The sequence below is a fragment of the Cheilinus undulatus genome, linkage group 1 (assembly GCF_018320785.1).
Source record: "Cheilinus undulatus linkage group 1, ASM1832078v1, whole genome shotgun sequence".
Taxonomy (NCBI): domain Eukaryota; kingdom Metazoa; phylum Chordata; class Actinopteri; order Labriformes; family Labridae; genus Cheilinus; species Cheilinus undulatus.
In genome coordinates, this window is record NC_054865.1 from 53,783,973 (window position 1) to 53,811,168 (window position 27,196).

Genomic DNA, 27,196 nt, shown 5'->3' on the forward strand with positions numbered 1-27,196 from the left:
GTTTGATTTGTCACTACTGACTAAGGTGTTTTCCCAGGCAGTAGTTGTCTTTTGAGGCTTTTTCCTGTACTTTCTTCAGACACTGACTGGTTATAAGGTCACACTCCGCTCTTTCTGTCATCTTCTCCAACTGAGAGCCGTTTTTACAGCCCAGTAGATAAAATAAGAAGCCCTGTCTGAGGTCGCCTCCTCTGGAACGCCGCCCATCCATCTCTGTCTGTCCTTCTGATGTGTGCTCGCAGCGCAGGCATTTCTGTGTCAGGGAGTGTGTATGCCTTTGTGGTTGCCATTGTTCTCACACATCATAGAGTTCAGATGCAGTGATTCATATTTTAGCAGCGTCCTCTCCTCTATTATCTGACTGTTTATTACATGTTTCTGTCTGCCAAATCCTTATTGGAGAGAGCAGTTTTATTTTTAAGGTCACTTTTAAATTGATGTCATTGTTATCTGTGTCTGTTTCTGAGTCATGACATATTTAATGATGGATTTCAGACCTTTTCATGGCTCAGCATCATGTCTGTGTTTGCAGACACTCCTTGTCACCTGTCCGTGTTGCTGAAAAAGACAGATATGTTGATGTGATGACACGTGCAGTCTGTGCGTTTCATCATTTCCATCTTGTGTCAGGCCTGTCAGGCATCATACATGATGAAGTACCTCCATGACTTCTTTATAACATTCCACCCCACCGTCATTAATTAATTCTGTTTTCATTCTTGTCAATCCTTGGAGAACGCCCACCTGTCAGCCACCCTGACATGAGAAAGGTCTCTGTTACTCTTTCACAGTGGAGTGAGTGAAAACTTCAGAACACATGTTTTCAAAGAGCGACAAGACCTAAAAAATTTCCCTCTGTTCTTTTTTCTTTATTTGGTTTAAAAGCAGATATGGTTTTCTTTCCTCCTTTTTGATTGTACGGATTAAAGATACTATCTTATGTGTATTTTTTAGATGAACACCCACAGCCGTGACTCGTAAAGTGGCAGCTTTAAATCCGTTGTATCTTTCCCCTATCAGGCTATACACGCTTTGTAATTAAACATTGAGGTTGCCTTCCTAAACTACTTAAATCTGCCCCACATTTTGACCACATCCCATATTCATATTAAACCAAAAGAAGCAAACTCCCTCTTGGCACAAGATATGAAGAATTTATGCTGCGGTTTTCATGTAACATGCACAGCCACTTAAGAAGATCAGTAAAGCAGCGGCCCTCAAAGCTAAATCTTACAGTGATCTCGGCTGCATTAGTGAGATAGAATAATCTTTTTTTGCCTGTGTACCATAAACCCTGGAGTGCCTTTATTTAGGGTGATAATGGAAGGGTGAACAATACCGTGTTTGAGTGCCTTTTAAAATATAATGCAATTAAAGTTCAAAAACAAATTAACCAAAGAAGCAATATTAGCATTTGTCACTCCAAATAGACATCAGCATGCAACTGATGGTTTCACTTCCAGTCGGCTTCCGTTAGGTTGGCTGCACTCAAGCACATCATTTAGTGAAGAAACGGCCTGCCTGAATGCAATAGTAATCAACCATAACCAATGTTTTACCAATGAGCAATTAAATTTCTTGCATATTATTTTGCACTAAACCCTGTGAACATTTTAGCCCACCGCTGATTTCTCTGAAATCCAAAACTAATCAGCCCACTGGCTTTTTAATCCAAATATAAAAGTAAAAGATGAACCCTAAAATTGGTTCACTTATCGCTCAAATTGACTGGGCAACATCCCAATAAGTAAAGTGTCTATTTTATTAAAGTTTTTGTGCATCATTTGAAAAAAGGCATGGTTAAAAATATCACACAGAATGCCTTTGAATTCTATAAGATATTTAGTATCAAAGTTGGCAAAAGAAGAATTTCTTTTTTGGGCTGGGCACACACTAGATGATTTTCAAATCTGAAATGATTTTAAAAACTCGGGAGACCACAGACATGAGGACAAATTCAAGCGATTTTTCATCTTATGATCCTCTGAGTGCACACACTAAAGCACTTGTTCCCAAAGTCTGAATCGGGACCCATGGTTAGATCACAAGAGATGTATTTAAGGTTGCAAAATGAGTTTTCAGAATTCCTTTGCTACAGTTTTTAATGTGAAATTAACTCTGCAGTACACATGAAAGCCACCATAAGAAAACACACCCCAAGGCTCAACCAGGATGGCAAAAGAGCTAAAGGCACAGTTATTGATGCTAGGCTAATACAAAAGCAACACATTGTGGAGAAAGCCTATGTAGGGGAGGTGAAGCGGCTTCTTCCAGGCTTGTAAAACAGTAAGTGCAACATCAGGACCAGACTGAGTAAAGCATCAACATTATCCAATATCACACCAGCAACCAGCTCAGCAAACCAGCCAAGGATGGTGCAAAGGGCATAGTTAATAGGCATTAATGTACAGAAAACAAAGTTATTGGGTCACAGTGGCTTTTACCTTGTAGAAAATCAGTCAGCAGAAATAAAGTTTGGGAAACACTGTAGTTCTCAACAGGCCAGGCGTCAGAAAATACTTCATTTATCTCATTAATTCTGGCTTATCAGTAGTCACTGGTTAATCAGTATTCCTTGCCACCATTACACCATTAAGACAGAAGAACACAGAAGATGTTTGGAGCCTAGAAAAAATTACTGAACAAAGAGACAGGACAAAACAAACACAAGCACATCACTACAGAGGGATTTGGATGCACACATCTTAATTTGCTCCATTTTCCCAAGATAGCATGGAGGTTTAGTAATTTCTCTAAGAATTTCCTTGGTTATCTTGGGTAAACCAGCTTTATTTCTCAACAAAAGGGAGATAAATAGGTAGAAATCATGTATGAAATTATTGTATGTCCACTTAGGGCTTCTGTAGATTAAGTTTTTGTCACATTTTTTCCCCTGAAGAAAGAGCTTCGCGAACCACTGAGTCGACTGAGACCACACATCTGCGTGATCATGTGACTTAAGAAGAAAAAAAAACATGGATGTGTATCCATACCCTCAGCCTTTCCCTCCACAGTAAGCTGTCCTGGCATGTGTTACAGTTGCAGCAAAAAAAACCTGAACTAAGGAAAAGAATCAGGATGAAATCCAGGCGGGAAGGAAGGTACGATGGGTTTATGTCTGTGCCCTCCAGTTTCAAACATCACTCATCAGTTTTATAACTTACTGGCCCTGAAAATATTTTGCATCAGCTACGATTAAAAGTATTCAGGTACTGAAAATCTTTCAGCTGTGAGGCAGATGTGACTGTTTTAGTTTTATATTGAATTACACAGGTGTGCTGTGTGAAGAAGTAACTCCCACTCACCTGCCTAACTTTAAAGACTGGGAAGAGTTCTGTTAAAATTGTATGTTTGACATCCTCAAAAAGAACACATTATCAATGAGGCGTGAACACTCTGCTCTAAGAACATAACCCTAAGTGTGAAACTGAATATTGTAATTTACTGTAAGAGAAGAAGCCCTTAGAAATATTCCTCCCTGAAACTCTGAAACCTTCTATTAGAGAATTAATTATCACTTATGCTACAGCTGGCCTTAAAGGGAGTATGCACAAAGAAGCATTGAACTGAATAAAGCAAAGTATGCGGTGTACAGGGAGACTTCAAGGAAGAAAAAACGTCTAGACTTAACTTTGCCTCATCTGTCAGGTAGATTGTCCCTTTTTGGAGCTCCTTGAATCCTCTGCTGGTCTTCTTTCACCCTCAGTCTCAGATTATAATTCCCATTGATTAGATGTCTTCACACTGTCTAATCTACTTTTATCCATGGTTGGATCCATCACATCTCTTACTGACATTGGACTCAGCAAACTTGATTTGGCTGTGTCTGGTTTTGTGAGATTCATCAGTAACATTTGGGGTGTTCTGCCTTTGTTTGTATTGATTGCATTTCAGTAATAGATTTATTGCTCAAAGAGGACCTAGTTAAGGAAAATGTGGAGCTATTGATGGTGTCATTAAAAGGGAAAACGTCTCATCCTTTGGATGATCAAGCACCAGTCTGTAACAGTCAGTGTATTGAAGGAATTATTGTGAGATGAAGAGGTTAATTCAGCTTTTTAGTGTCATTCAACCTGACATATGTACTTCAATTTCAAGTATTGATTTCCTGCATTTCCCAGCATGACTTTCACCAACCTGCAGAGAATAGGCGTGAACTTGTTGAGTAGAGAGGGAGAATGAGGGAGAAGTAGTGGAAATAATTGCTTGATAACAATGAGAATCCCTGTTGTGTCTGTGTTTCATTCTGGCCCACTGATTTTCCTATATCTCCTTTGTGTTTCATTTGTTCCCTCTGATTTTGTGTGATTTGAAAATGTCAGACCTAGAAAGAAGAGGTCTTCTTTGACTCCTAGTGGCTTACAACATGGTTTAAAGGGGACATATTATGCAAAAAAAACTTTTTCAGGCTTTTCTAACAAAAATATGTGCCCCTGGCCTGTTGACAATCCTCCCAAGAATCAGAAAAATCCGACTCTCCACCTTTCAGAAAATGTGAGCTTAAACAAGCTGTTCTCAGATTTCCCCCTCATGATGTCATGTGGGGAATTAGCCCTGCCCCCGGGATTGGTTTGGCCCTCTCCACTTGGAAAGGAGTTACCCGCTCCTCTCTTGGAGGCCAATCAGGAGAATCATATCCATTAAGCCACATCCATTACCTGAAAGGGGCAGAGTCAGACAGCTCATTAACATCATGTCAGACACCTATGTTTCACTTTACAGTTCTATTTTCATGTTGCAAAAGTTGTTTTTAATAACTGTAGATAGATGGCCCCTGATTATCTTTATATTAGAAACATAATATGGACATTTGTGTTAAATATGTTAATTTTTCCATACCAAGCATTTTCATTTCGTCATGCCCTCGGATCACTCAAAGACCCCAGTGTGTACTTTTTGTCAACCTTTCATGGTCACAATCATGTTTTTTTTGTCTCTGTTTTCCTTTTTTAAGATTTTTATTAAATCTTATGTACAGAAATGTGGACTTGCAGTTACTTCTGCTTTGTCATAGTTCATACTATACATAGGAGTCTATTTATAAGTTATATACTATTTTTGACAGCTTAAATTTCCATTATAAATCTAACATGAGATGACAGGACTATTTTTAAAGCTATGATACTTTTAATACTTTCTGCTATTAGAATATAGGGGACTGTGTCACTGTGAAAACGTGTCTGAACAAAAGTATTGGCGTCCCAGAAATTTATCAACCTGATTAGGAGTTGTGGAAATTGTTCATCAGACGTCTGTGTAAACATTAGTTCAGTAGAAGAATTGCCATTAAGAGTATTCCTGAGTAATGAGAGTATGTAATTTTTAATCCTCTTTTTTATGATTACAGTGGTTGTTATAGATAAATGTTAACTCATTTGCACTGTTACGCTATCCATGGATATCATTACAATACCAATGAGTCATTTTCCAGCCACAGACAGTTGCAGTAACAAAGAATATTTACATAAATTATATTTTTGAATAAAATGATTCTGGAACAAAAGGTTTATGTAAAATGTACCAGTTTTATTGGCCCCAATTAGTCAAATAGGGTCATTTCTATGCTAATGGCGGGAAAAAACAAAAACCAGCCACAAAAGGATGAAACAGCCCCATTCAAATCATGTTTTTAAGTCACATATCATCATAAAAAAATAGAAAATATGATTTATGCATTGCCAATTTTCACAACAGACAACCAGTTGTTTGATTTCAGAAGTCCAAACATCGTTTTGTTAGGCTGTATCCATATAAGGAGGTGTAACTCCCTCTGGGCAGCCCAAAATATGTAAGCCAGTTTCCTTTTTTTCCTTAATTACTTATCCTGACTCTGCTTGAAAATGTGAACATAGGGAGCACTGTTGTATTTCTTTGCCAAGGTGAAAGGCAGCCTTTCTGCAGCCAGTTCTTAATTCAGCTGAATCTAGAGGGAGATCCTTAAAGCCTTCTGCATATTCCATTAAGCTGCTCATTGTTATTCTATACCTGATTTTAATTAAGAATAGAAGGAACCCAACTGTGTGATTTAACTGTATGTCTGAGTGTGCATGCATGCGCGTGAGCGTTTTATGCTTGAGGCATAGCAGACAGTCGTTCCGCCTGTTTGTAGCTCTGCTGCACAATTCTCTACTGCTAATCTCCATCCAGTGATGGACACATTCATTCATTAGCATTCACATGATTATAAGCTCTGCTGGTAAAGCCAAGGCAGTGATGTAGGGTCTGCTGAATCTCACTGCACAATTCACAAAGGAGGCATTTGGTGCCACCACTTGGTTAACAGCTTTATTTTCCTGGAGAATGTTGTTTAAAGGCAAAACACGATCAGAGCGCCCCGTCACATTTAGCTGTCATCTATTCTTCGTGGAATGACAAAAATAAGCGCTTTCTATTAGCATAAAACTCTCTCCATTTCTGTGTTTGACCACTCAGACATTATTGCTCTGTTGGAATCATTTGGCCTCATCACACTCCGGTAATAAGTGTTGAGATTGGCAGTACAGCGGCTCAGTTCAATACATAGCGCTGAGCAAGGGGCTGGAAAATGAAGCTCCCATCCAGTCGATTTAAATAGGGAATTGGGATTAATTGGAATCGATGGTGTTAGCATCGGCACACACCACATCCCATCTACAAGTCCCTGCCTTGATTTGATAATAAATATGCTTACATTTACTTTGGATACTCTATGTAACTCACATATATGAATATGCACGCAAATTGGAGCCATCATAACGAGATGCATCTATTTCATTAACACTGACTGTTACAAAATAGCAAGACTACATCTTGAGTCATACTTCGGAGAGTAAGGATCCCCACATGCAGTTACTGGCACACCCTTGAGACAGCAAACTGATGAACTCAGCCTCCAGAGATGTGATGAGGCTGGAGGAACAAAGGATTAGTCGATTAGACTCTGCTGAAAGCAGATTCACAGCAGACTGAGTCAAACTACTGACACACTGAACTGGAGCGGTTAGCGGACAATGTTTGCTCTCCTCTCAGCAAAGGTTCAGCCTCCTAGGGACCATAATTTCTTCTCATGGCTTCAGATGAATTTCAGGACTGTCTCTTGTGTCATATTTGGGTGGAATGTCAGGTCTAAGACAGTATAATCATGGCTATATCTGTAGCTTTAAGGCCTAAGGGAACATTAACCCTGGGTATTTTTTTCAGCCTCATCTCTTGAAATGTCACTGCTCCTTCGGCCAAAGGATTTCCATCCTGTTAAAGCCAAGATGCCGCCTCTGTGGTTGAAAAATGAAGCCAGTGTTTGAGTGTCCATTTGAGACTGCAGAAGCACTGGAAGTCACAGACATGCCCCATGATAAAATGAAGACTTTGACAATACAAATAAACATGTTTACAGCCTTATTTGGGTGTACTCTTCACTTGTCTGTGTGGTTGTAAGATCCAGGATTTAGGATACAAGTTATGCATTATTGTGGACATGGCTGACATGACTGCCAGCCTACCGAGCAACACTACAGAGCAATATGAGCCTGCGGTTTGTTGTGTTGAAGAAAGTCTTACATTCTTTGGCTTCAATATATCAAAAGTCACATAAAATACAATTTTCAGGCTTTTGTAGCAAAAATATGTGTACCTGACCCGTCTACAATCCTCTCAAGAATCAGAAAAATCCATTCTCTCACCCCCTCTCTTTCTCCACCTTTCAGAAAATCTGTGCTGAAACAAGCCGTTCTCAGATTTTCCCCTCATGATGTCATGTGGGGAGTTAGCACCGCCCCCAGGTTTGGTTGGCCCTCTCTGCTTAGAAGAAAGTTCCACCCTCCTCTCCTGATCCTTCTCTCTGCTGCCAGTTGAGAAGAGGATCAGGAGTGCCACATCCATTAAGCTAGATCCATTTCCTGAGAGGGGCGGAGTCAGACAGCTCGTGAACATTTAAAGACACAGACATAGAAACAGCTTGTTCTGAGCAGGGCTGAATTAGAGAGTTTTTAGACATGCAGAAATCCAGAACTGGAGTGTTTTTTGCAGCAACAAGCTTCACAGGCATGTTTTGAGAACCTCTGACACCAATATAAACTTGTCTTAAAGGGTAAAATATGTCCCCTTTAAGCATTGATGCCTTATAACTGTATTAATAACACAGAATAACACTTCTTTTTGCTATCTTCATCTTCATCCTTTTTCACTTAATAAACTAAATCTTTAGTGAAATTCTGATGAATCTTCCAGAATTCCCCCTGACATTGGCTGGACTGATTACTCATTATGCATTACAGCTGCTTATCATAAAAAGATGCATTTTATTCATCGTCAGCCTTTGCTGAGTCTAATCTAAATGATATAGCTGAGACTTTTTCCACCCTGGCATGATTACACAGGAGGTGATTGGCAGCTTTGATACAAAAATATCATAGTGGAATCAGTTAATCCCATATTAGCTGAACTATTGTGCTGAGATAAACCCAGAGAGGCTGAGTGTGTGTTGGCCCAGGCCAGGAGAGAGCCTGGAGCTGTTGGGGCCTTATCTTTAAGTGTGATTTACCTCAGGACCTTTCTCTGCAGGAGATTTAAAGAACTGTCTGCAGGTTGGGGGGGGGGTCACTCAACAAGTTTTCAGCAGCACTCTTTGAGTAAAAGCACAGTTATAGTGGGCACAGCTGCATTCATAAACAGATAAACAAGCCTAGTTTTTCATCCTTAGTCAGACATGTTTTATCGAGTCATGTCTGTCTCACACACATTTCCAAGGAGACAAACACACTCAGCCCAAAAACTCAAGAGGCCCTCCATGGTAATAACACAGCATGGTATTCTCTTTAATGTAGACGGAGTGGCCTCGTTACTTTTTAGAAACAACTCTTCTCTCTTCACTAATAAACCCAAGAATACCATTTGCAGTTTACACATTGTAAGTTCTTTTTAATTGATGCTATTGTGTGCAGTTGTTTCAAACGTGGCCCGCCAGTGTTGGTTTCAGATCAATGGCTTCAAACGCAGGAAATAATTATTTTGCGTTGAGATGAAAGTGGGGGTACAACAGCACAAACAGCCTGTGGATCCAGCCTTTTTTAATTAGTGCTGTGTGTCTACTGCTCTGCGTGGCAAATTAACATCCACTATTTGAGGATAAGTGATTGTGCTGCACAAGTCTCTGTGTTAATGCATGAGGATTTTGCCTTTGCAGGAGTTTGAGTTGTAGGCGGAGGTTGCACTTACCTGGCCTTTTTCACTCCAGAGAATCTATCCTGAATATGTATTGCATGATGTCTCCTTAAGAACATTGTTATTTTTGCTCTGAAGACTTCACCTGCTTTGACATGTTTTTATAACTTCTCTGTATGCTGTGTTGAGGGTCTAGGAGAATGACTTTGTTTTTTCTGTCTGGTTTAACAAAAGTGCGACTAACCTCAAAATGTTTGAAATGAGTATGGGTAAGAAATGGTTCAAGTAAGATTAAATGGAGCCAAAAATAAGGCTTACAGGAACTAAGCCAATCTCTGCTAATCAGGTTTTATCTAAAAGGAACAAAAGTTCACTTGCAGTTTTTCGATTATGATTCAAATTATGCAGAATCATAAGGGATGGCTTGGTTCTTTATACAAATTAGAGGATGAGAAAAAAATTAAGAAATCAGTACCAAATAACAAAATTGATTTATTTTTACAGAAAATTGCCTTGTGTTGAATCAAAAATTGCAGAAGTCATGAAAGTAATGAGAAAAAAATCTATTTTAGAAGTCATTAGTTGGATTTGTTTTGTATTTTTTTTGTACTAAGGCTGTAAGTTTAATCACATTAATCATGATTTATTAAGGCTTATAATAATGAGTTCATTCATTTTTTTAATCATAATTAATTTCATGCTTTTTTGTCCTTTTCACCATACTTTGATTTAAGCCACTTCAATGTCTCTCAGCAGCCACAGCAATGTAAAATAAATTCACCACTGCTCCTTAATGTCTTAGTGTATTAAAGACTCTCAAACAGCTCAGTGGAGAAGTCAGAATACATCCACACAAGGTGTTATTAAACATTTAACTTTTTACCGTTCACTTATTTCCCTTAAATACAAAACAAGTTTCTTTTTTGGTCATTTAGTTCATGCCATAATCTCTGATTGAAAAAAAAAAAAAAGCAGTTTTGTGACCAAACAAGAAGTCAGCTATTCCTAGGTTAAGACGGTACAAAAATCCCAAATAACACCAACATGATGCAGTTAATCACAGGAATTCTGAGTTTAATCATGGTTAAAATGAAAAGCTTTTGACAGCCTTCATTTTTACAGATATTTCAATTCTTTTCTCCTTGTTACAGAGGTTAGGGTTAGGGTTAGTGTATCTGTTTTTGTTGATGCCTCTCAGTGCTGGTTTAACGTCCTTGCTGCGTCTTTGTTTTTCAGGCATGCCCAGATTTGCCAGCCAGCCTTCAGCAGCCTCTGTTTATGTCGGGAGCAGCCAGGTGATGGCTTGTGAGGTCAACTCTGATCTGGTGTCTTTCACTCGGTGGGAGAAGGACCGCCAGCCGCTTGAGCTAAGCACCAGGCTCCTCCAGCTTCCCAGCGGGGCCCTCGTGATCAGCAATGCCTCTGAGTCTGACGCTGGCTCGTACCGCTGTCTGGTAGAGAACGTGGGGTCTTCAAAGTCAAGTGAAGAGGCTCAGCTCCAGATACTACCAGGTAATCTGAGAGGGGAATGCAGATATTCTACTTGATTTTAAAGCTTACTTCCTACTTAGTTACATTTCACATGTGTTGGACACTGGTCTCCCATTGTTATCTAATTGTGAAGCCTTTTTCTCCTTGTCCTCATTTGTTCCTGTTAATCAAACATGTTCACATCCTTGATTACAGCACAATTATATTGGAGCCTCTATTATAAAACCTCTTGTGCATTTAATTAAAATTAAAATATAGCTCATTGCATCATTTGATTACAGTGCTACATGGTGTCCTCTCTGCGTTGCTCATTACCTTTAGCATGGAGAAATCAGCCTAACTGAGGTGAGGGACGGTTCAATGCTTAAAGGAGTGCTAGAACTCCCATTGGGGTTATCAGTGATGCTAGCAGTAACTCAGTAGATGCTCAAAAGGGGGCTGAATTCCACTGTGGCAGTGTCTCGTCTTGCCCCTCTGGAAGTTTTATTTACTGAGATGTTAAGCACCAGGCTCCTGGCAGCACAGAGAAGATATTAGAGGTCATAAATCAGGCTTCAACAAGACCCCAGTGGGGGTCTTTGTGTCTGTATGTCTCCTCCAAGGATGTGTGGTAGAGTGGCTAAAGGCTGGGGTATGCAGAAGAAAAATCTCATAAAGCTGTGTAAGGAAATAGAAACCATCTTGTTTGGATGCTACCAGATGTTAGAAGGACCGAAATACATTTATAGTTATTTGGTTTCTTTGAAGTAAAAACAAATCAGTTTGAGAATGAACATAGGCAGAAATGTTGGGAATTAAAATGGGCTTGTTGTAAAGGATTTTATACATTTCTGCTTTCTAATTTAAATCATGGCTATGGTTTTTATAGAATTACCATCCAAACTAAACTCAGAGTGCTTTAAAGTAACTTTGTATTTTTTCCAGGCAGTGCCCCGCGTGTTGCAGCTGGAGTTATATAGAGTCACTTTGAACTACTAAAGAGCTGAGACCCAAACTATGACAGACTTCGACACTGGCATTACTCATCCTGCCACTTAGGGTCTGGGTGTCAGAAACAACTGCCCATCAGACATGAGTCCTTTTGAAGTGTTTAAGACGGTTGCTGCTCTGCTTTACTCGTTCACCCCCGCCTTAACCTCAGCCTTAACCCTGACCCTTTCTTTCTCCCCTTTAAGAAACCGGAGAAGAGAGGAAGCTGGAGTTCCTTGTGCAGCCTGCGCCTGTGATAAAGGTGCTGGGTACCAATGTGCTGCTGCCCTGTGTGGTCACCGGTTACCCTGCGCCGCAAGTCCGGTGGATGTTTGGAGACAAGCTGCTAGAAGAGAGGTATGAGGATTATCAATGGCTGAAAACTTGATTAATCACAATCGTAGATCAATTTCAGAGATATGGATGCATTAAATGGATTGTCTGGATTATTTAGGTGGGGATATATGAGGTGGATTGAGATGTACAAACCTCTGTTTGGTGGTTAAGTATGGATTGTGAAGCTAGCATGAATGTGAGACTTTACACTAAGGAGCTACATTTTTGCTACATTTAAAAACCCACATAAAACAAACATTGACTTTCTACTTGTAGAACACAGAAACAGGTGTATGCTTTAATTCAGATGTTTTGATGGCTCTGCATTGTTGTGAGGCAGCATTTTCTTTTTAATAAAAAGTATGTTTCAGCCTTAACGCGTCTTATACGTAATTTAACAAATAACTGCAGTTGGGATGTGAAGGTATGCAGTTTTGTAGAAATATCAAAATATGCAATATATATAGATTTCTGTTGACAGTGTTCATGGTGATATTCAACAAAGCCTTCTCTCTCTTTCACATCTTCTGACAGTTTGATTTCAGTGTGTTTGAGTCTCTGATCCTAACAGCTAATGTGTATGTAGCATTTGTGACAGCAGAAATGTTGTATCATTGCAAAAAATTATATTCCACAGGAAAAGGGCTAACTGATGGCAAGGTAGATCTGTAAAATTATTTAATATGTTATCTAATACGTAGCTGTTTTAACTTGGAAACTTTTAAAGTTCTGGTACTTAGTTTAGCCTCTGTTTTGAAACTACATCAGTCATTTCCATCTGCTGTTGGTTGTTTGCAATCATGTGATTCTGAATGTCTGGATCAGGAATTGGGGGACAGTCATTAGGAATGAATGGGAATGGAGAAAGGTTAATACTTGACAGCTCTGAATGGACCTGAACATTTCTACATGCGTTGAGTACGACTCCTATATTTAACACAACAGTGTTTTTTTTTTTGTTTTTTTTTTGTCCCACAGTTGAGCCGATTTACCTAGCTTGGAGATTTACAAAGTCACACATACTCAGTCCTGCAGACCTCCTACAGTCTAGTCTCATCTTACCAGATTAAGGCTGACAAGAGTCTAGAGAAGCCTTGTACTGAGTTAAGAGGCTAGATAAGACCCTCTAATATTAAAAAAGAAATTACTTATTTTGTCAAAAACATGCTTTTAATTAAGACAGTGATGTACTATCAACCGAGCAATGATGTGCCATTCACAAATCAGCCTGTTTACTGTAGCAGCTCTTTTGTGTGAGCCCCAGTAGCTATCTTTCATTTGAGTGTCGGTTTCCTTTCCTTCCTTTGTTGTTATTTAATCCCCATGTAAAAAGCCAAACTGGAGCCAAAGTGAAGAGTAGTTTGGGAGCCACACAAACCACCTCTACTGAGCTGAGCCAGATTATCAGGTTATCTTAAAAGAGATGTCAAAACAAGTGAAACTGTACAAACGTCATCTGAGGAAACGCGGGTCAGAGTTTAATGTGCTAAATCATGGCAAAACTGGACTGAGCCGAACCAGACAGCTATGTGGAAAAGGAGCATACGCTGGCATTGTGTCCCACAGCTAATCCAGGCTTTAGACGTAGGTTTTTTAAATTTCTGCCTGCTACTGTTTCTCTGTGATGTTTTATGTAACTGATTTTTTCTGAATATTTCACTACTTTTCTCAACACAAAAGTAGCTTTAGAATTAAGATGGATGTTATTTTCATGCTTTGAATGCTTAGCAAAGTCATAACCAGCTCAAAGCATGGTTTTTTGTTAGCAATTCACTCTGTGGAAATCCCTTCTTGCTTGTGACTTGAGCAATTACTGCAAAATCTGGTGTATAAGGCACACTTTTAATACCTATGTTTTTTAACTAAAAAGTTGCCTGCAGCTGATATACCAGGGCATCTTATCTAGGATTATAAAGTGCTGAGACATGCAATGTCAAGCATTTGCAGCTGCCACTTTGACACAATCACAGATTGAAAAATCATCCCATTTATTCATTGTTCTTTGCAAACAGCCACTTCACTGCTCAGAATGTGCTGAAATACATGATGGGCAGTAGTTGGCACCACTTTTTAACAGTTTTTCTCCCTTTTTAGATCATGACCAAGCATTTCAAGAAAACAGGGAGTGTTGTGCCAAGTAAATACACCTTGTGGAGTGCTAGTTGGGCTGAAAGTACTCCTCAGTTATAGACCTCAAGTGACAGGATGGCAGAACAACTCAGATGCTGTGTGCCTTTCTTGCAACAATCACGACAAGCTGAGATCTCAGTTACTTTACTATCACTGGTAGATGCAACAACTCCATGCAGTGAAAACAGATTGTACTGAGGAGTGGCACAGCTGCACACACAGTTCATTGTGGACACTTCTGAATAAAATGGATATTGTTATGCAGGAAAAACCTTTTTGTCCCTTTGGAAGACTCCACAAAAACGGACTGTGGGTTGTACTGGATGACCTGTATTCTGGATTCTGGAAGTTGGTGAGTGTGTCCATGATCAAACCCTTCTTTAATAATCAGCTGCCATTTTTCCTCTTAATACGAAACATATCTCTATACATTGATGCTCTCTGTATTCTCTGGCTTAAACACGTCCCTAGCTTTTGAAAATCAACACAGACCATGATGTACTTCTTCTTACATTCTTGCTGCCTCCAAAGCTATCTTGTTAGTCCTGGCACTTGCTCCCTGAGGTGTTATTGCCATTCTGCCACTGGTACCCAGAGAGCCCCAGGAGTGGGACCTGAATGTGCCAGCGGAGCCACTTCAGCTGGGAGACGAGGCTGTGAGGTTGGCAGCTGAGTGGAAGTTCACAAATTAAGAGCCAAGAGAGAGTGTCACAGCTCCTGTGCTCTCACTCCTCTGGCACTCATTAGCTCAGGCAGGGCAGCTCAAATCCCTCAGAGAGAAGTGCTTTGGACATGGGAAGTTTGATTCTTACCAATTAAGAATTCACCTTGTTTACCCAGCCTCTGTGTACAAGCTCTGTAGAATAATACCGCTGCAGCCTGTGTGGTCAACAGAAAATAGCTGAAACGTGGCTAATTCATCATTCACTGGGATTTCTGCCTTCATTCAGATTAAATGTAAGGCCATTACAATGTGACCACAAGGCTCTAGTGTGGCGTGAGCTGGAATATCATTAGACTTTCCAACAATTAGCCAAGCACAGCATCAAATCTCTTGTTTAATGTCTTAAACACCTATGGAATTGTCTGCAACTACATGTGACCTCCAAAGGGAGCTGGCTAAAAAAGAACTGATTAATCCACCTTGTATTAATTACAAAACACCATCCAGCCTGCGCGCAAAACCCCCCAAGGGTGTCTGTGTCGGTAATTAGCAAGCAAACTCTGAACAACCAGGGAAGTCTCTGCAATATTGGAGTGGACCCCCATGCCTTCAGAGCAAAAAAAGAAATGCGTGGTGAATACATTAGCGAGGCTTTTTCTTTTTAGTACGACATTGACGATTAAAAAGAAGAGCAGTGGAACTTTCTTGTTTCTCCTTGAGAGTCTCCTGTCCCTCTCAGGCATTACATGCTAGATAGTAGAGCGGCTGTCAATTAAAAACTGGTGTGGCATGTGGTGCAAAGAAGAGGCAGAGACGGATCTGCAAAGAGTGTCTAATTGGTCTTTGGTGCGCAGCACAAACGGCCTTGAAAGTGGCGACGCCGAAGCTGTAGACACAAGATGAAAGTTTATGAAGATGTGTCAAAGCTATCAGTTGAAGGCAGGGTGACTCACTGACAGCAGGGGATTATCACATCCAGCTCCCGCTGCTGATGCTTCCACTTGGTCATGTCGCTTAGTGTGTTTTTCAGTCTTTTTTATAACGGCTGAATGTCAGTTTATCCTGAGCTACAGGAAATGTAATTGATTCTAAAAATGTGAAACATGATGAAACCCTGCATTGTATTTTTAGAGAATGCTGATTCTTGTATGTGTTACGCCCTCAGTAATTCTTTGTTAGTTGCTCCACTAGCTGACTCACTCTTCACAAGCACTTAGGGATCCTTTTAAAGTCAAACTGGAATCTTTCAAAAGTCTTTTCAAAATGTGCCATAAAAAGGATTTGATTTAAGTTGGATTTCCGTCTTAAGTCTTTGAAGAGTCTCATTAGTATGTAATTCATAACCTGCCAGAAAGCAGACATTGCTGTTTCTTATGTATCATCTGTCCATATTGCCATGTAGGATTTACAGCTTCAATGAAACTCTTTGATGTCTGCATTGACAGATGGGGAGAGAGAGCAAAGACCTGAAATTGAATTTTCCAACAGGTGGTTGTCTTGCTCTGAGTTGGAGAGAAATTGATTCCTCTCTGCTGTGTTACTGCATCATCAAAAAGTTTTCTTTTATGCTTCACAGTCTTTGTTTTCAGCTGGTGATTGTTCGTGGAAGGAGGATATTGTCTGAATTCCTTGTGTCGCTTTGCAAAAACAGACTGCTAATGTTTCTTACAACCTGGAGGGTATTTTTCTTTATTTAAATCATTTGAAATAATATTTATCTGGTTGTCAATGTACTTTATTCTCTATCTTATTTAAAACAGCAATTGTCACCTGGAAAATTAACCAGAGGCTGTGTTTTTCACAGTGTCTAACTTTGTAATGATAATTATAACGTCTATGAGTCGGACTAAAAGTTTGCTATGTAGCACCTGGTGGTGTTAAAAATGTGAGCTTTAATCCAAATCTTGAAAACGGCAATACATACAACCAGAACGGTCATGCTTTTAATCAGGAGTCATAGACTAACCTTTGATATATACCACAGGCATAACAAGGTCATTATTGGGAATAGGGCAGAAATATAGTGGAAAACTCCAACATTGCGATATTTTTCTTTCTGCTACATATGTTGTGTTTTTAAAAAAATGACACCAGATAAGTGTAGACCCTTTTAATGGACATTTCTGAAATTTTAGGATATTTTCAAACCTTAAAGTGCAGACCAGGTCTGTGTTTTTATTCCATTGTATACATATGGTTTGGTTGGTTCAGACTATCAGAATTTACATGACAAACCCACACGTTACCGTTCTCAACTGTGTAGGTTGCGTCTCTGTAGTTGACATTGATTGGTTAGTTGGCCGTGGTCAAGGGGATATTTCATACCTGTCATTAAGGTTTGGATCAAACTGAAAAGGCTGTACTAAATGACATAGATGTGAAAGCACCCAAAATCAGCAATAATATATTTTTCTTATTTGTCTATTTTCAAAGATCACACTGTGCAGCCCTCTGACAGCAACTCTGACACACACTCACATAGAGAAGGAGGAAAAAAGGAGAGGGAACAGGTGTTCGGGGTGACTTGTTTCCAACTTGACAAATAAACTACTTATTGTATTACTTTCTTTGAAACCCTTTCATCCCTAGGCCCCTTTCCAGTGTTCAAGCTAGAAAATGACACCCAAATACAACTGAAAATTTCTCTGCAACTACCTCATTTTCTTTAATGCATGATGCAAATACATTTTTGATCATGTTAGGCCTTATGCAGTTTGTGATGATATCAGCTGCATGTACTTGCAGTACTGACATAGCATGTCCTAACACTTTGCACTGGCCATATAAAGTCGTCCTGGTGTAAAAGCCGCAGCCAACTTTTTAGATGAATACACAAAAGTACATAAAAAGTATAGATTATACACTGAATTTCACAGTTGATGTTGTCAGTCATTTCTAATGATGTCTACAGTTACATTTACCTGACCTAACCAGTCCCACAGACATGACTTTTGATTAAATGCAGGCTCACAGGATCAGCAGTTAACCTTTTAAGAAAACAATCTGCATGCCCATGCCATGAACGCATTATATTAAGAAGCACCAGGATGAGGGGCTGCTAATAGTGGGAATCCACTTTCCTAGGAACAGCCTTTTATAATCAAGCGTCCACCTCAAACTTCATGCTAGTGTATCTGTGATAGCAGCAGCATCGCCTGCAGCCTGGGCTTACATGCAGGTTTTGGTTTAAATCCAACAACACAGAACGGGCAGCCTGGTCACTTGACTGCATTATTGTCCTGTCACATGACTGTTGCCCATGCACAATAAGCCATCAGTGTTGTAAAACAATATAGTATAGTTCAGCCATTTTGAAGTATAATTAGATATGTTTGATGAATTGAGTGAAGAAGAATCTGATGGCGGGGAAGTTTTGGGACTGAGTGATCAGTCCTGGGTGGATTTTGGATGTGACAGATCATCTGACAGTGAGCTAGATCTATTTCAGTGGTTAATCAGATGTTAGTTTTCTGTGGTTAAATGATTACTTTTGATCAGCGCTCTTTTAAGAAAGTCAGTGTACTCAAATAATGGGTAGATTTTACCCGTTAGTAGTTTCAGGTTTATAGAGACCCAGTTCTAGTGTTAAAGGTTTATTTTGCTTTCCATGCACCTTTCAGTTCTTGTATATCTACACAACTGCTCACTTCACATACCCGCTCTCTCTGTGCTGCCTCATTATTCTCTTTTTTTATGTGTACTCCATTGACTTTATTTATTGGTAGTTCTATATACTCGTCTAAGAAACCTTGACCTAGCAAATCAAAATGATATAGCCAGTGTCGTTAAGTTGCCAACATCATACACTGGAATAAGAAAGGATGTATTCAACAGGAGATTTTGCACCTCCAGCAGTGCATTTTCATGCTCAATAAATCTTCCAAGCAAGCAGTGATGCTTGTGGCAACAGGTTAGTGAGACGCAGTCCACTAAGTATTTGATTGCTAATAGCATTGTCCTTTTGGGAGAATAGAATATGCCTAATCTACCTTGGCTTCTGAGCTGTTCCCATCCATGCCTATATGCTTCAAAAATTAGCTCCTTTACTTTGCCTTGATTATAGTTTTACTCAACAGAACATACAGGGACATATCTCAAAATATAATAAATTATATCTTACTAGTATGTGCTACATGTTTTTGCCAGGATATCATAATGTATCTCAGATGCAGCATACACATGATTAAATGCTCAGTTATAATTTATTTTAGCTCATGATTCTTGAATATTTTAAGATTTTATGGCATCAAGCTTGTACTGTCTTATTTGATCCCACGAATAAAGCCTTTCGACAATAATGAGAAACCAGTGCTCTTTCTGTTAAAAGAAGCTGGTGTTGATAAGCTCTGCATGCATGTTATTGGCAAACTAATGTTTTCTTCTATGGTGTAATTCCTGGAGATGTTGGAAGTACTACTCAGAGTGCCCACTGGCTTCAAGTTGTGCAACTGAGGTACCTCCATGCAGTATTTTGGAGAAAATAATAACATTCAGGATCAATTACACCAATGCTTGTGGCGTATTCTCCTGTAACAGGCTGTTTATGCATTCACCCATGTCCTCATCCTTGCCTCAAATTCAGTTGTGGCTCTCACAAAGTCTATTGCCAAGGACACAAAGCTCACTATTTATTCTGACTACAGCTTAGCAACACCAGGGCTGAATATGTTACACTTGAAGCTGTTCAGCCAACATGTTTTATAATACAATCTTCAGAGAATGGCTGCTGTGTCATCAACAGCATCCCCAGGTGCCAGCATGGACAGAGGAACAGGCCTTTGGATTTCTGAGACACACTGGCCCTGATGACACTCATGAAAAGGACAGTCATCTTTTGTTCTTGCCAGTATCACTCTATCAGCTAATAGAATTCCCCAGCAGTCAATAAAATGGATGAATAATGCATGCCGACCAGCAACAGGGAATTGACAGAGCATGTAAATCAACCCCCCTCCTTCCAAAGCCCCCGAGCCATCCGTCTCCTCCACTCCTTGTCTTCTCTCCTTCATTTGAATATGATGGTGTATATTGCTTTTACTTGTGTATGAAGAGAGAAGCATGGTGTGGAAAATTTGTTTGCTGTAGGACTTTTATTGGACCTCTCACACATGCAATATGTTCACCAGAAGACAAACACATCATTTTATTTACTTGATATTGGAGGAAAGATATCCTAAAACATACATTCCCCCTCACACAGAGGCACAAATAAATGCAGCGGCACACTTCTGTCCATGGGAGGCCTTATTTCCATGAGCTACCACGGAGCTAGACAGTCATGACGGATGTTATAAACGGTTTTCCCCCATGGTATTTTACCAGCATGTTATCAATCTTGACTTTTCCTACATAGCAGCTGAAAGCTTCACAATACAAAGCTGTAGGTTTCCTGTAGGGTCATGTCTGGATCCTGCTCTCTTGTGTATGTGTTATTAAATGATGTAGTATTGTGAGCCACAGAGTTAGTTCAGGATAGGTCAATGTTGATGCACGGGTCCAACAAACGCACAACTTTTATCCAAGATGTTGACACATAGAACGTTCTAGGTTTTGTTGTACATTACATACAACTTTATGCTGTGGTCAGACTAGAGTCTGATGATTCCATTTGTGTGACTACTTAACCCTCTGAGCCCTGAGCTATTTTGTAACATTTGTTTTTTTTTCTCCTGGACCTATAACATCAACCCTGGCACAGTCAAGCTCTACACATCATTTTTATTCCAGGACAACCTAACCTCAAAAATATGTGTGCAGCAGTTATATCACTTTTTAAAAGATATTATGGGGTGATTAAGGCAAAAGAAAAAGAATATGGAAATTAAAAATCAAAGATTAAAACAAAAAATTATCGTTATAATCTTTCTATCACAAAAATATATTGGCTGATTATGAGCCGTTATTAAAAGCAGTTCCTGTCTGCAGAGACACAGAGGTACACAGCATAGCCTCTCTTTGTCTCTTTCTCTCCATATGAAATATTCAGATCATCTTCAGGGTCTCAGTCTATAGACATGCACGGTTGGACAACAATTTATACAACTGCCTGCCATTGGTTGACTCAACCCATATCATAGACATTGTGGGAGAACAATATGGTGGCTAATGCTAACCTGACACGCCAGCTGGATACTCATCCATCTAAAAAACCTCCCATAGACAGTGTTTGGGAAAGGGCAGAGCCTTTAAAAAAAAACCTCTTAGGGTTATTGGATGAAGGTTCTGTCTGTCACATCTTTATGGGCCAATCAGAGCAACAAAACACGTGGAAGACTGCATAACGCAAACCATGGCGAATGTAGACATGTCAGTACACGGCTTTGTCGTTTTTGAAAAGAAAACAACTCACTGATGTTCTTTGTTCTTCTTTTAACGAAAAAATTTCATCAAGTTCTGATTAAACTGGCACTTTAGCAACATCCATGCTAATGTCTTCCTCCATAATTGCACTGGCCTCTTGTTGCTGCTTGCTTACGTCATGAATCTGCTGCACCCGAAAGTACTGCCCCTCGATGCTGATTGGTCCTGTCACTTTCTAACCAGGCCCAAACTGTTCAGACGGGGAGCTTTGCAAGATGGATTTGCCAGTGAGAAACATGGAAACGAGCAAATCCATCTGCTTTGCAAGGGTAAGCTTGCAGCAGAAATGATCAAAAATGAGTTCTGAAATTGATAAGGTATAATATTAGAGTTACTGATGTGGATTTAATCTTCAAGGATCCTGAGAAGTTAGCCAAGTTTAAGACTCCCTAGAAAAGCCTCTATAAGAGCCATGAAAGCATGGATAACATCATTGAAACTGCATAATGAAAAGATTCCAGATGGAAAAAAGAAACACTTTATGGTTCAAAAATTAATTCACTTTAAATAACCTGTGTCTACTCTTGTCTTATACAACAACAATTGCCTTAGAGGGTTAATCAGATGCTTAAGTCCTTTTATCAGCCAAAATAAAGCAAATCTTAACCTGTTTCCAAAGCTAACCAGGTCTTTTTGGTGTCTAAAACCAAACAAATACAGTGCTTAACAAATTTATTAGACCACCCTAACCAAAGTAAGGTTTATGCCACAGCTGCCCTAAATGAACAGCATTGGTAATTACCAAAATCATTTTTTATGTTTCTGCAATGGTTAATACACCAATATGTAGAAACTCTTTAACCCAAATGATATTTTTAATACTAAAATATAATTATTATTGTTATCCATGAATTTTTCAAATTTGCTGATTTACAAAAAAAACCTGAAAAAATAGTAAAGCACATTAATATTTCTTGATTAAATGTCAAATTATAGTTATTTACTTGCATTCCTGAACAGAAAAATTAGTTTTAATGGTTGAATTTTATGCTTGATTGATTTCTGACTTCTCAGAAAAGCCCAGTGAGCCTGCTCAAATTTGGCTGAATTCAGTTTGAAAATGTTCAAAATGGTAAAATGTGAAGAGCTCACTGAAAATGAAGGAGTCCGTATTAAAGCACGTCATGATGCTGGGTGGTCTTTGAGACAAATATGACAGGTGGTCTAATATATTTGTTAAGCACTGTATGTGTTATTAACACCATTTTAATGCTTTGGTCCTCTGAGTTTGGACATTGCAAATATCAGCAATTAGAAAAGGCCTTTCTCTATCTTAGTCAGGTTATTTAGTTTACAAATTCAACAATAAGTTGTGGTAATAAATTCAGATTTCATTTCACAAAAGAAAATAAGCAATCAAAGCAAAAGACATGATCCCAAAGTGGTGTTTTGTTATAAATGTAAAGTGATAAACCTCATAAGTTGCATCCTGATTTCTTAGTTTTAGCAGATGAAGATAAGAAGTTTGTTTCTTACTTTTTATTTCATAATTTGTCAAAAGAAAACAATTCACTTCATTTATTGTCCCCAATATGGAGCTAGATGGATTATAACTGCAGTATCTTATACCACTCCATTGCTGTGAAATTGCCAATTCACTGCAGAACTTTTGCAGCAGTGTCTCAAGAGGAATTGTAAAGATGAGGAATTCAAAACACCAGCAGATAAGTTGTTCGCAGATGGAGACAGACACAGACACTCTTTAAAATACTGTCTGGCTGAGCAAATGCTGCTGCCATTTGGATTTCCATCCAAGCTAACAATCCTTCAGATGCAATCATCCATAATTGTCTGTATTTTGAGTGAAGTCACAAAGTGACACTCAGACTTTGACCTGCTTTGTTCTCCACATCCTTTTAAGTGCAGTTACATTCCTAACAGCCACGCCATCGGCTTCTGTCATTGATTTTTTAATTCTCAGTCCACTTTCCAAACCAATTTTGAGACATTCTGCCCCATTTTGTCCTATAAAGGTTGATTTCAAACAGCCACTGCAATAAAAACATGGGTATTGCAACTGAACCTTTCAGCCTGTCAGACATGCAAACTCTCAGCGGTAGTGGTCACTGGCCTGTGATTAGCACTTGCTTCTTTCTACAGTTCTGTTGATGTTTGGGTCAGTGGCAAATGTCTGCTACATGCTGAAGTGTTAGTTTTAAAAGCTGTTTTAGAAGTAACCGCTAATTGGAGGGAATAGATCAAAAAACACAAATCTAATTTCTGTCCGGCTTTCTGCTGGCAAGAAAAATACAGGATTATAGTTTATTATTAGTTTAAAGATAAAGTGCCCATCAATACCTCCACTTGCATTAATGGTCCAGTTTCTTTTGCTGTCCCCCTTTCCCAGCCCCCTGGAGGCCTGGGAAAGGCCTCAAAGTGGCCCATATTAAAAAACATAGAGGGTTTATTTCTGAATGACTTTGCTTTATAATTCCAAGTACGCATTTAAGAAGTCTTCTGCTCTCTGTGTGTCCCCTCATTTTGATAGGCTGGCCTGCTCTGTATGTGTTCAGCACACCATCATTTAAGGTATGCATGCCGGGGGGGGGCCCATATTGTTAAAATTCTACCAAGAAGCTCAGAAAACAATTCAAATCTGATGTATGGCAGCAGCAGACAGGAATGAGGCGAAAGAGATGTTTTGCTGGCATGTGTGTCTGAGAAAACAAGACAAGTGAAATGTTTTTCTGGCGGCAGTGCATTGTCTTTGAGGATGTCTTTCAGTCTCCAGTACAAATTTGAACAATCCCACAGGCTCTCCTTTTTCCTCCTTCTGCTTCTTTTCATTTTGTCTATTGTTCTCCTTTGCATTTACGGCCATAATGTAACTTGCATTGTCAGGCAGAGATTTAGGATAAAAGGAGCCCATGTTGCTGAATTCACAGTTAGATGCGTCTTCCACTAAAGGTTCTATTATGCTCTCACTGTGAAGAACCCTTATAGGCTACAACTGTGTAGCTCTTTCAGCTGAAGCAAAACTGACAGTCTGTTTATTTCCTCACTGATGGTGTGGACCTGCACATTGTCTTTCACAACATGAAACCACTCACCTGCAGTGCCTTATTATGGCTCCTAAACAGACATTACACCATTGTATATCCTATTTAAAGCCTTTATAATGCAGTGTAGTACTTAAGTTTTGTAGACATGGGTTTCACATGGCATCCAGCGCCCCAGAGGGCTCACTAGAGCCCTCTAAAAGTATATTATGCAGGTTATGAGCTGCAGGCTGCATTGTAATATGCACTAATCAAACGATAAGTTTATTCTGGGGGATCTTGTTAGGGTAAAAAAGCGGAATAAAATCAGGTATGCAAAAGTTGTTTTTGTCTCTAGAGGCCGTGAAGGTTTCCATTATTAGCCAGAGGAAAACAAAATGTTCTCAAGGCCTAGGATGCCCTTTACTGTGCTGTTGGTTGTTTCTAAAATTAATTCCTATTATTGAACCGTTTATTTCCCCCTCTACTTTGACTTCTCCCCGCTCTCCTTTTGTCACTCGTGCATTTCCCCTGTACCTGAGCTCATATCTGAACAGAACAAAAGGGGCTTTGGAAGCAGGAAAAATCACTCCAATCCCTGTCTGCCCTCCATCGCGGTAAAATGAAATCCCACCGCTTTCTTCACACCTTGAACATGATTCAAATTCATAGAACTGTTATGATTCTGTTCCGGTCCAAAGTGAGAAAAAGTTAAATTTGCGCTCACTTTGAAGCACAACATCTCAAACAGTACAATCGTTGACATTCATGGTGGATGACAAAGAAAAGGGGTTAAGATGGAGGGGGGAAGTCACAGACAGAGGGGCAGTGGAAAGGAATCAAAACAAAGAAAAATAAGAAGATGTGGAAGTCAAAGAAGGAAGAGTTTTAAGATTCCCTCTCTGTCCATTAATAATTTTGTGGTTGTGACAGTTGTGTTTCCACCTGCTTCTCTCTTGTGCTGCAGCTCCCCTGACCCGTGCCCAACCACTGTCGCAGTACCACTGATTGTTCTGTGACAGCAGAATTCAAACACACACACACACCCCAACAGTTCTTCAGTGATCTGTGTATCCCCTCGCCCAGGTGTACCGACCTTGCCACCACTCTATGCTACGGATGGCTGAGTCACTGCTCACACATACCAAATGCGTTCTTTCTCGTGAAGCTCTTCTCTGAGGTGTCTGAGGCTGTGGCCTTCAAAGATGAATCACAGAACAGGGGACAAGACGATGCAAGAGACATGTTGACAGGAAGTTGTCAACACTTTTTGTGGACAAGTTACACACCAGAGAAGATCAAGGGAGGGGGATGTTCTTCTTTTCAGCATTTAGAAGTGTTAGATTCATCAGATTCATAGCACAACTCTTGTGTTGGGCAGGTTATTCAGGAAGTTGACATTGATCATTCATACAAAGTAAATGGAAACATGGCTGCACCAGATTTAGCCAGTTGCTAATTTCCATAACTGACACAAAACATACATAAAAGTACCAAAAACAAGGTCAGACACCTGACAAGACCACAGCTGACAAGACAAAGTACAAAAAATACACAAATACACAGAAAATACATGATTGATCATTGTAGAGGATGATAAATAAGTCCCACTATGAGCAAATTGTGTAAGGGTAAGAAAGTAGTCTAAAATTTTCACAGGCTAAGTCCTAACACACTAGATAAATAAAGCCATAACTAGACCCTGTTCTGTGAGATATCTAAAGTGCAGAGCATTACCATAAAATGACTATGGTACAATATTATCAACATAGAAATACAGAAAGGCAACTGATATGTCATGACCATTACACATCAGCAACATTAAGGAGTGAAAAGTAGTGAAATCTCTGGCGCCACAGAAGGGGGTCCTGGACCTCAGGTTTGGAACCAAGGTCTTATTGCATTGCATCTTATTGTATTATATGTAACATATCTCATAGTTCTGATCCTCATTGCATTGTGTCCTGTCCTATCACATCATGACAGCTTAACTGTCTTGTTTTCACTCAGGTAAAATCTACAGCAATGTTGCATTTTAATTTTCTTTTCTTATGTATTCCCAAAGAGTAGAGTTTTTTTTAGAGGCACATTGTGTTATCAGACCCTCTGTACACTGTACACAGAGAAACCCCAGTACTATATTCAGTACAGTATCAGAGACCGCTACAGTACTGTTAAACAGCATTTCTTATTTACAAGTTCCACGTTGCTAAACAATTGTATTACATGACTAAAAGTTAAGTGCAGCTTCCGCAGTTGAAAGTTTTGCAGCTTGAAAATGTTTCTATGACTGAAGAAAACACAAAGAAATAATTTTAACTTTAATTATAAGGTTCCATTCAGAATCAGATTTACATGGTGCCTCACAGGCAAGTAATTAAAATATATTTGTTAAAAAAACAGCGATGTGAGTCTTAAGATGTTGAAAAAATAGAATAAGTTGAAATACATAAAAATAAACCATGAAAGTAATGCACAACAGTTAAGAAGAGGCCCTCAGAAGAAAGAAAGTTTTCAGCTTTGATTTATAAATGGACATAGAGTCAGGAAGTCTGAGGTCCTCTGGCAGGGAATTCCAAAGGATTGGTGTTCAAACAGCAAAGGCTTGATCACTATTAGTCACAAGATAGATTAAAGAAGAAATGGAAAGTTCCTGCCAGAGGATCACAGTCTCTGACCAGGCGCATTAAAGTTAAAGTATCATAAATATTAAATGGTAATGATGTTTTTCTACTGCTGTGGCAGTGTTGTGCTTCTCCCCTTCTGCCTTATTCTGGTTCTTTCCTTTACATTTTGGCAGCAGCTTTAATGACCTGCCTTGAGCAAAGCGCTGTTCAACCAATGCCGGCGGCATTACACAAGCAGGAATGGAGGAAGAAATTTAAAAGCACCCATAAAAACAATATTACACAAAAAATAATTAGTTGAAAGGTAAAAATGATGATACCAACAGAAAAACCTAAACATAACACTGGTAAAAAAAAAATGGCTGCAGGGTATTTAATAAATATGGAGAGTCATGCTTATCTTAAACATCATCAGTAGAGATGAGTATAGCTGCATGTCCAGTACCGAAGCTAACAGTGGCTGTAGGACAACAAAACACCCTGCATTGCTGCTTTAACACAAG

The 27,196-nt window shown here is 39.4% G+C and overlaps 1 protein-coding gene across 14 annotated transcripts in view; it reads left to right on the forward strand.

The window, feature by feature from the left end:
• Positions 1 to 27,196, forward strand: part of neo1a (neogenin 1a) — a 246,610-nt gene that overhangs the window by 120,787 nt on the left and 98,627 nt on the right. For all 14 annotated transcript variants that reach the window (XM_041787290.1, XM_041787345.1, XM_041787315.1 and 11 more), the window contains 2 exons: positions 10,375 to 10,650; positions 11,805 to 11,955. In XM_041787290.1, coding sequence (XP_041643224.1) covers positions 10,375 to 10,650; positions 11,805 to 11,955 — 427 coding nt within the window. The remainder of the gene's footprint in view (positions 1 to 10,374; positions 10,651 to 11,804; positions 11,956 to 27,196) is intronic.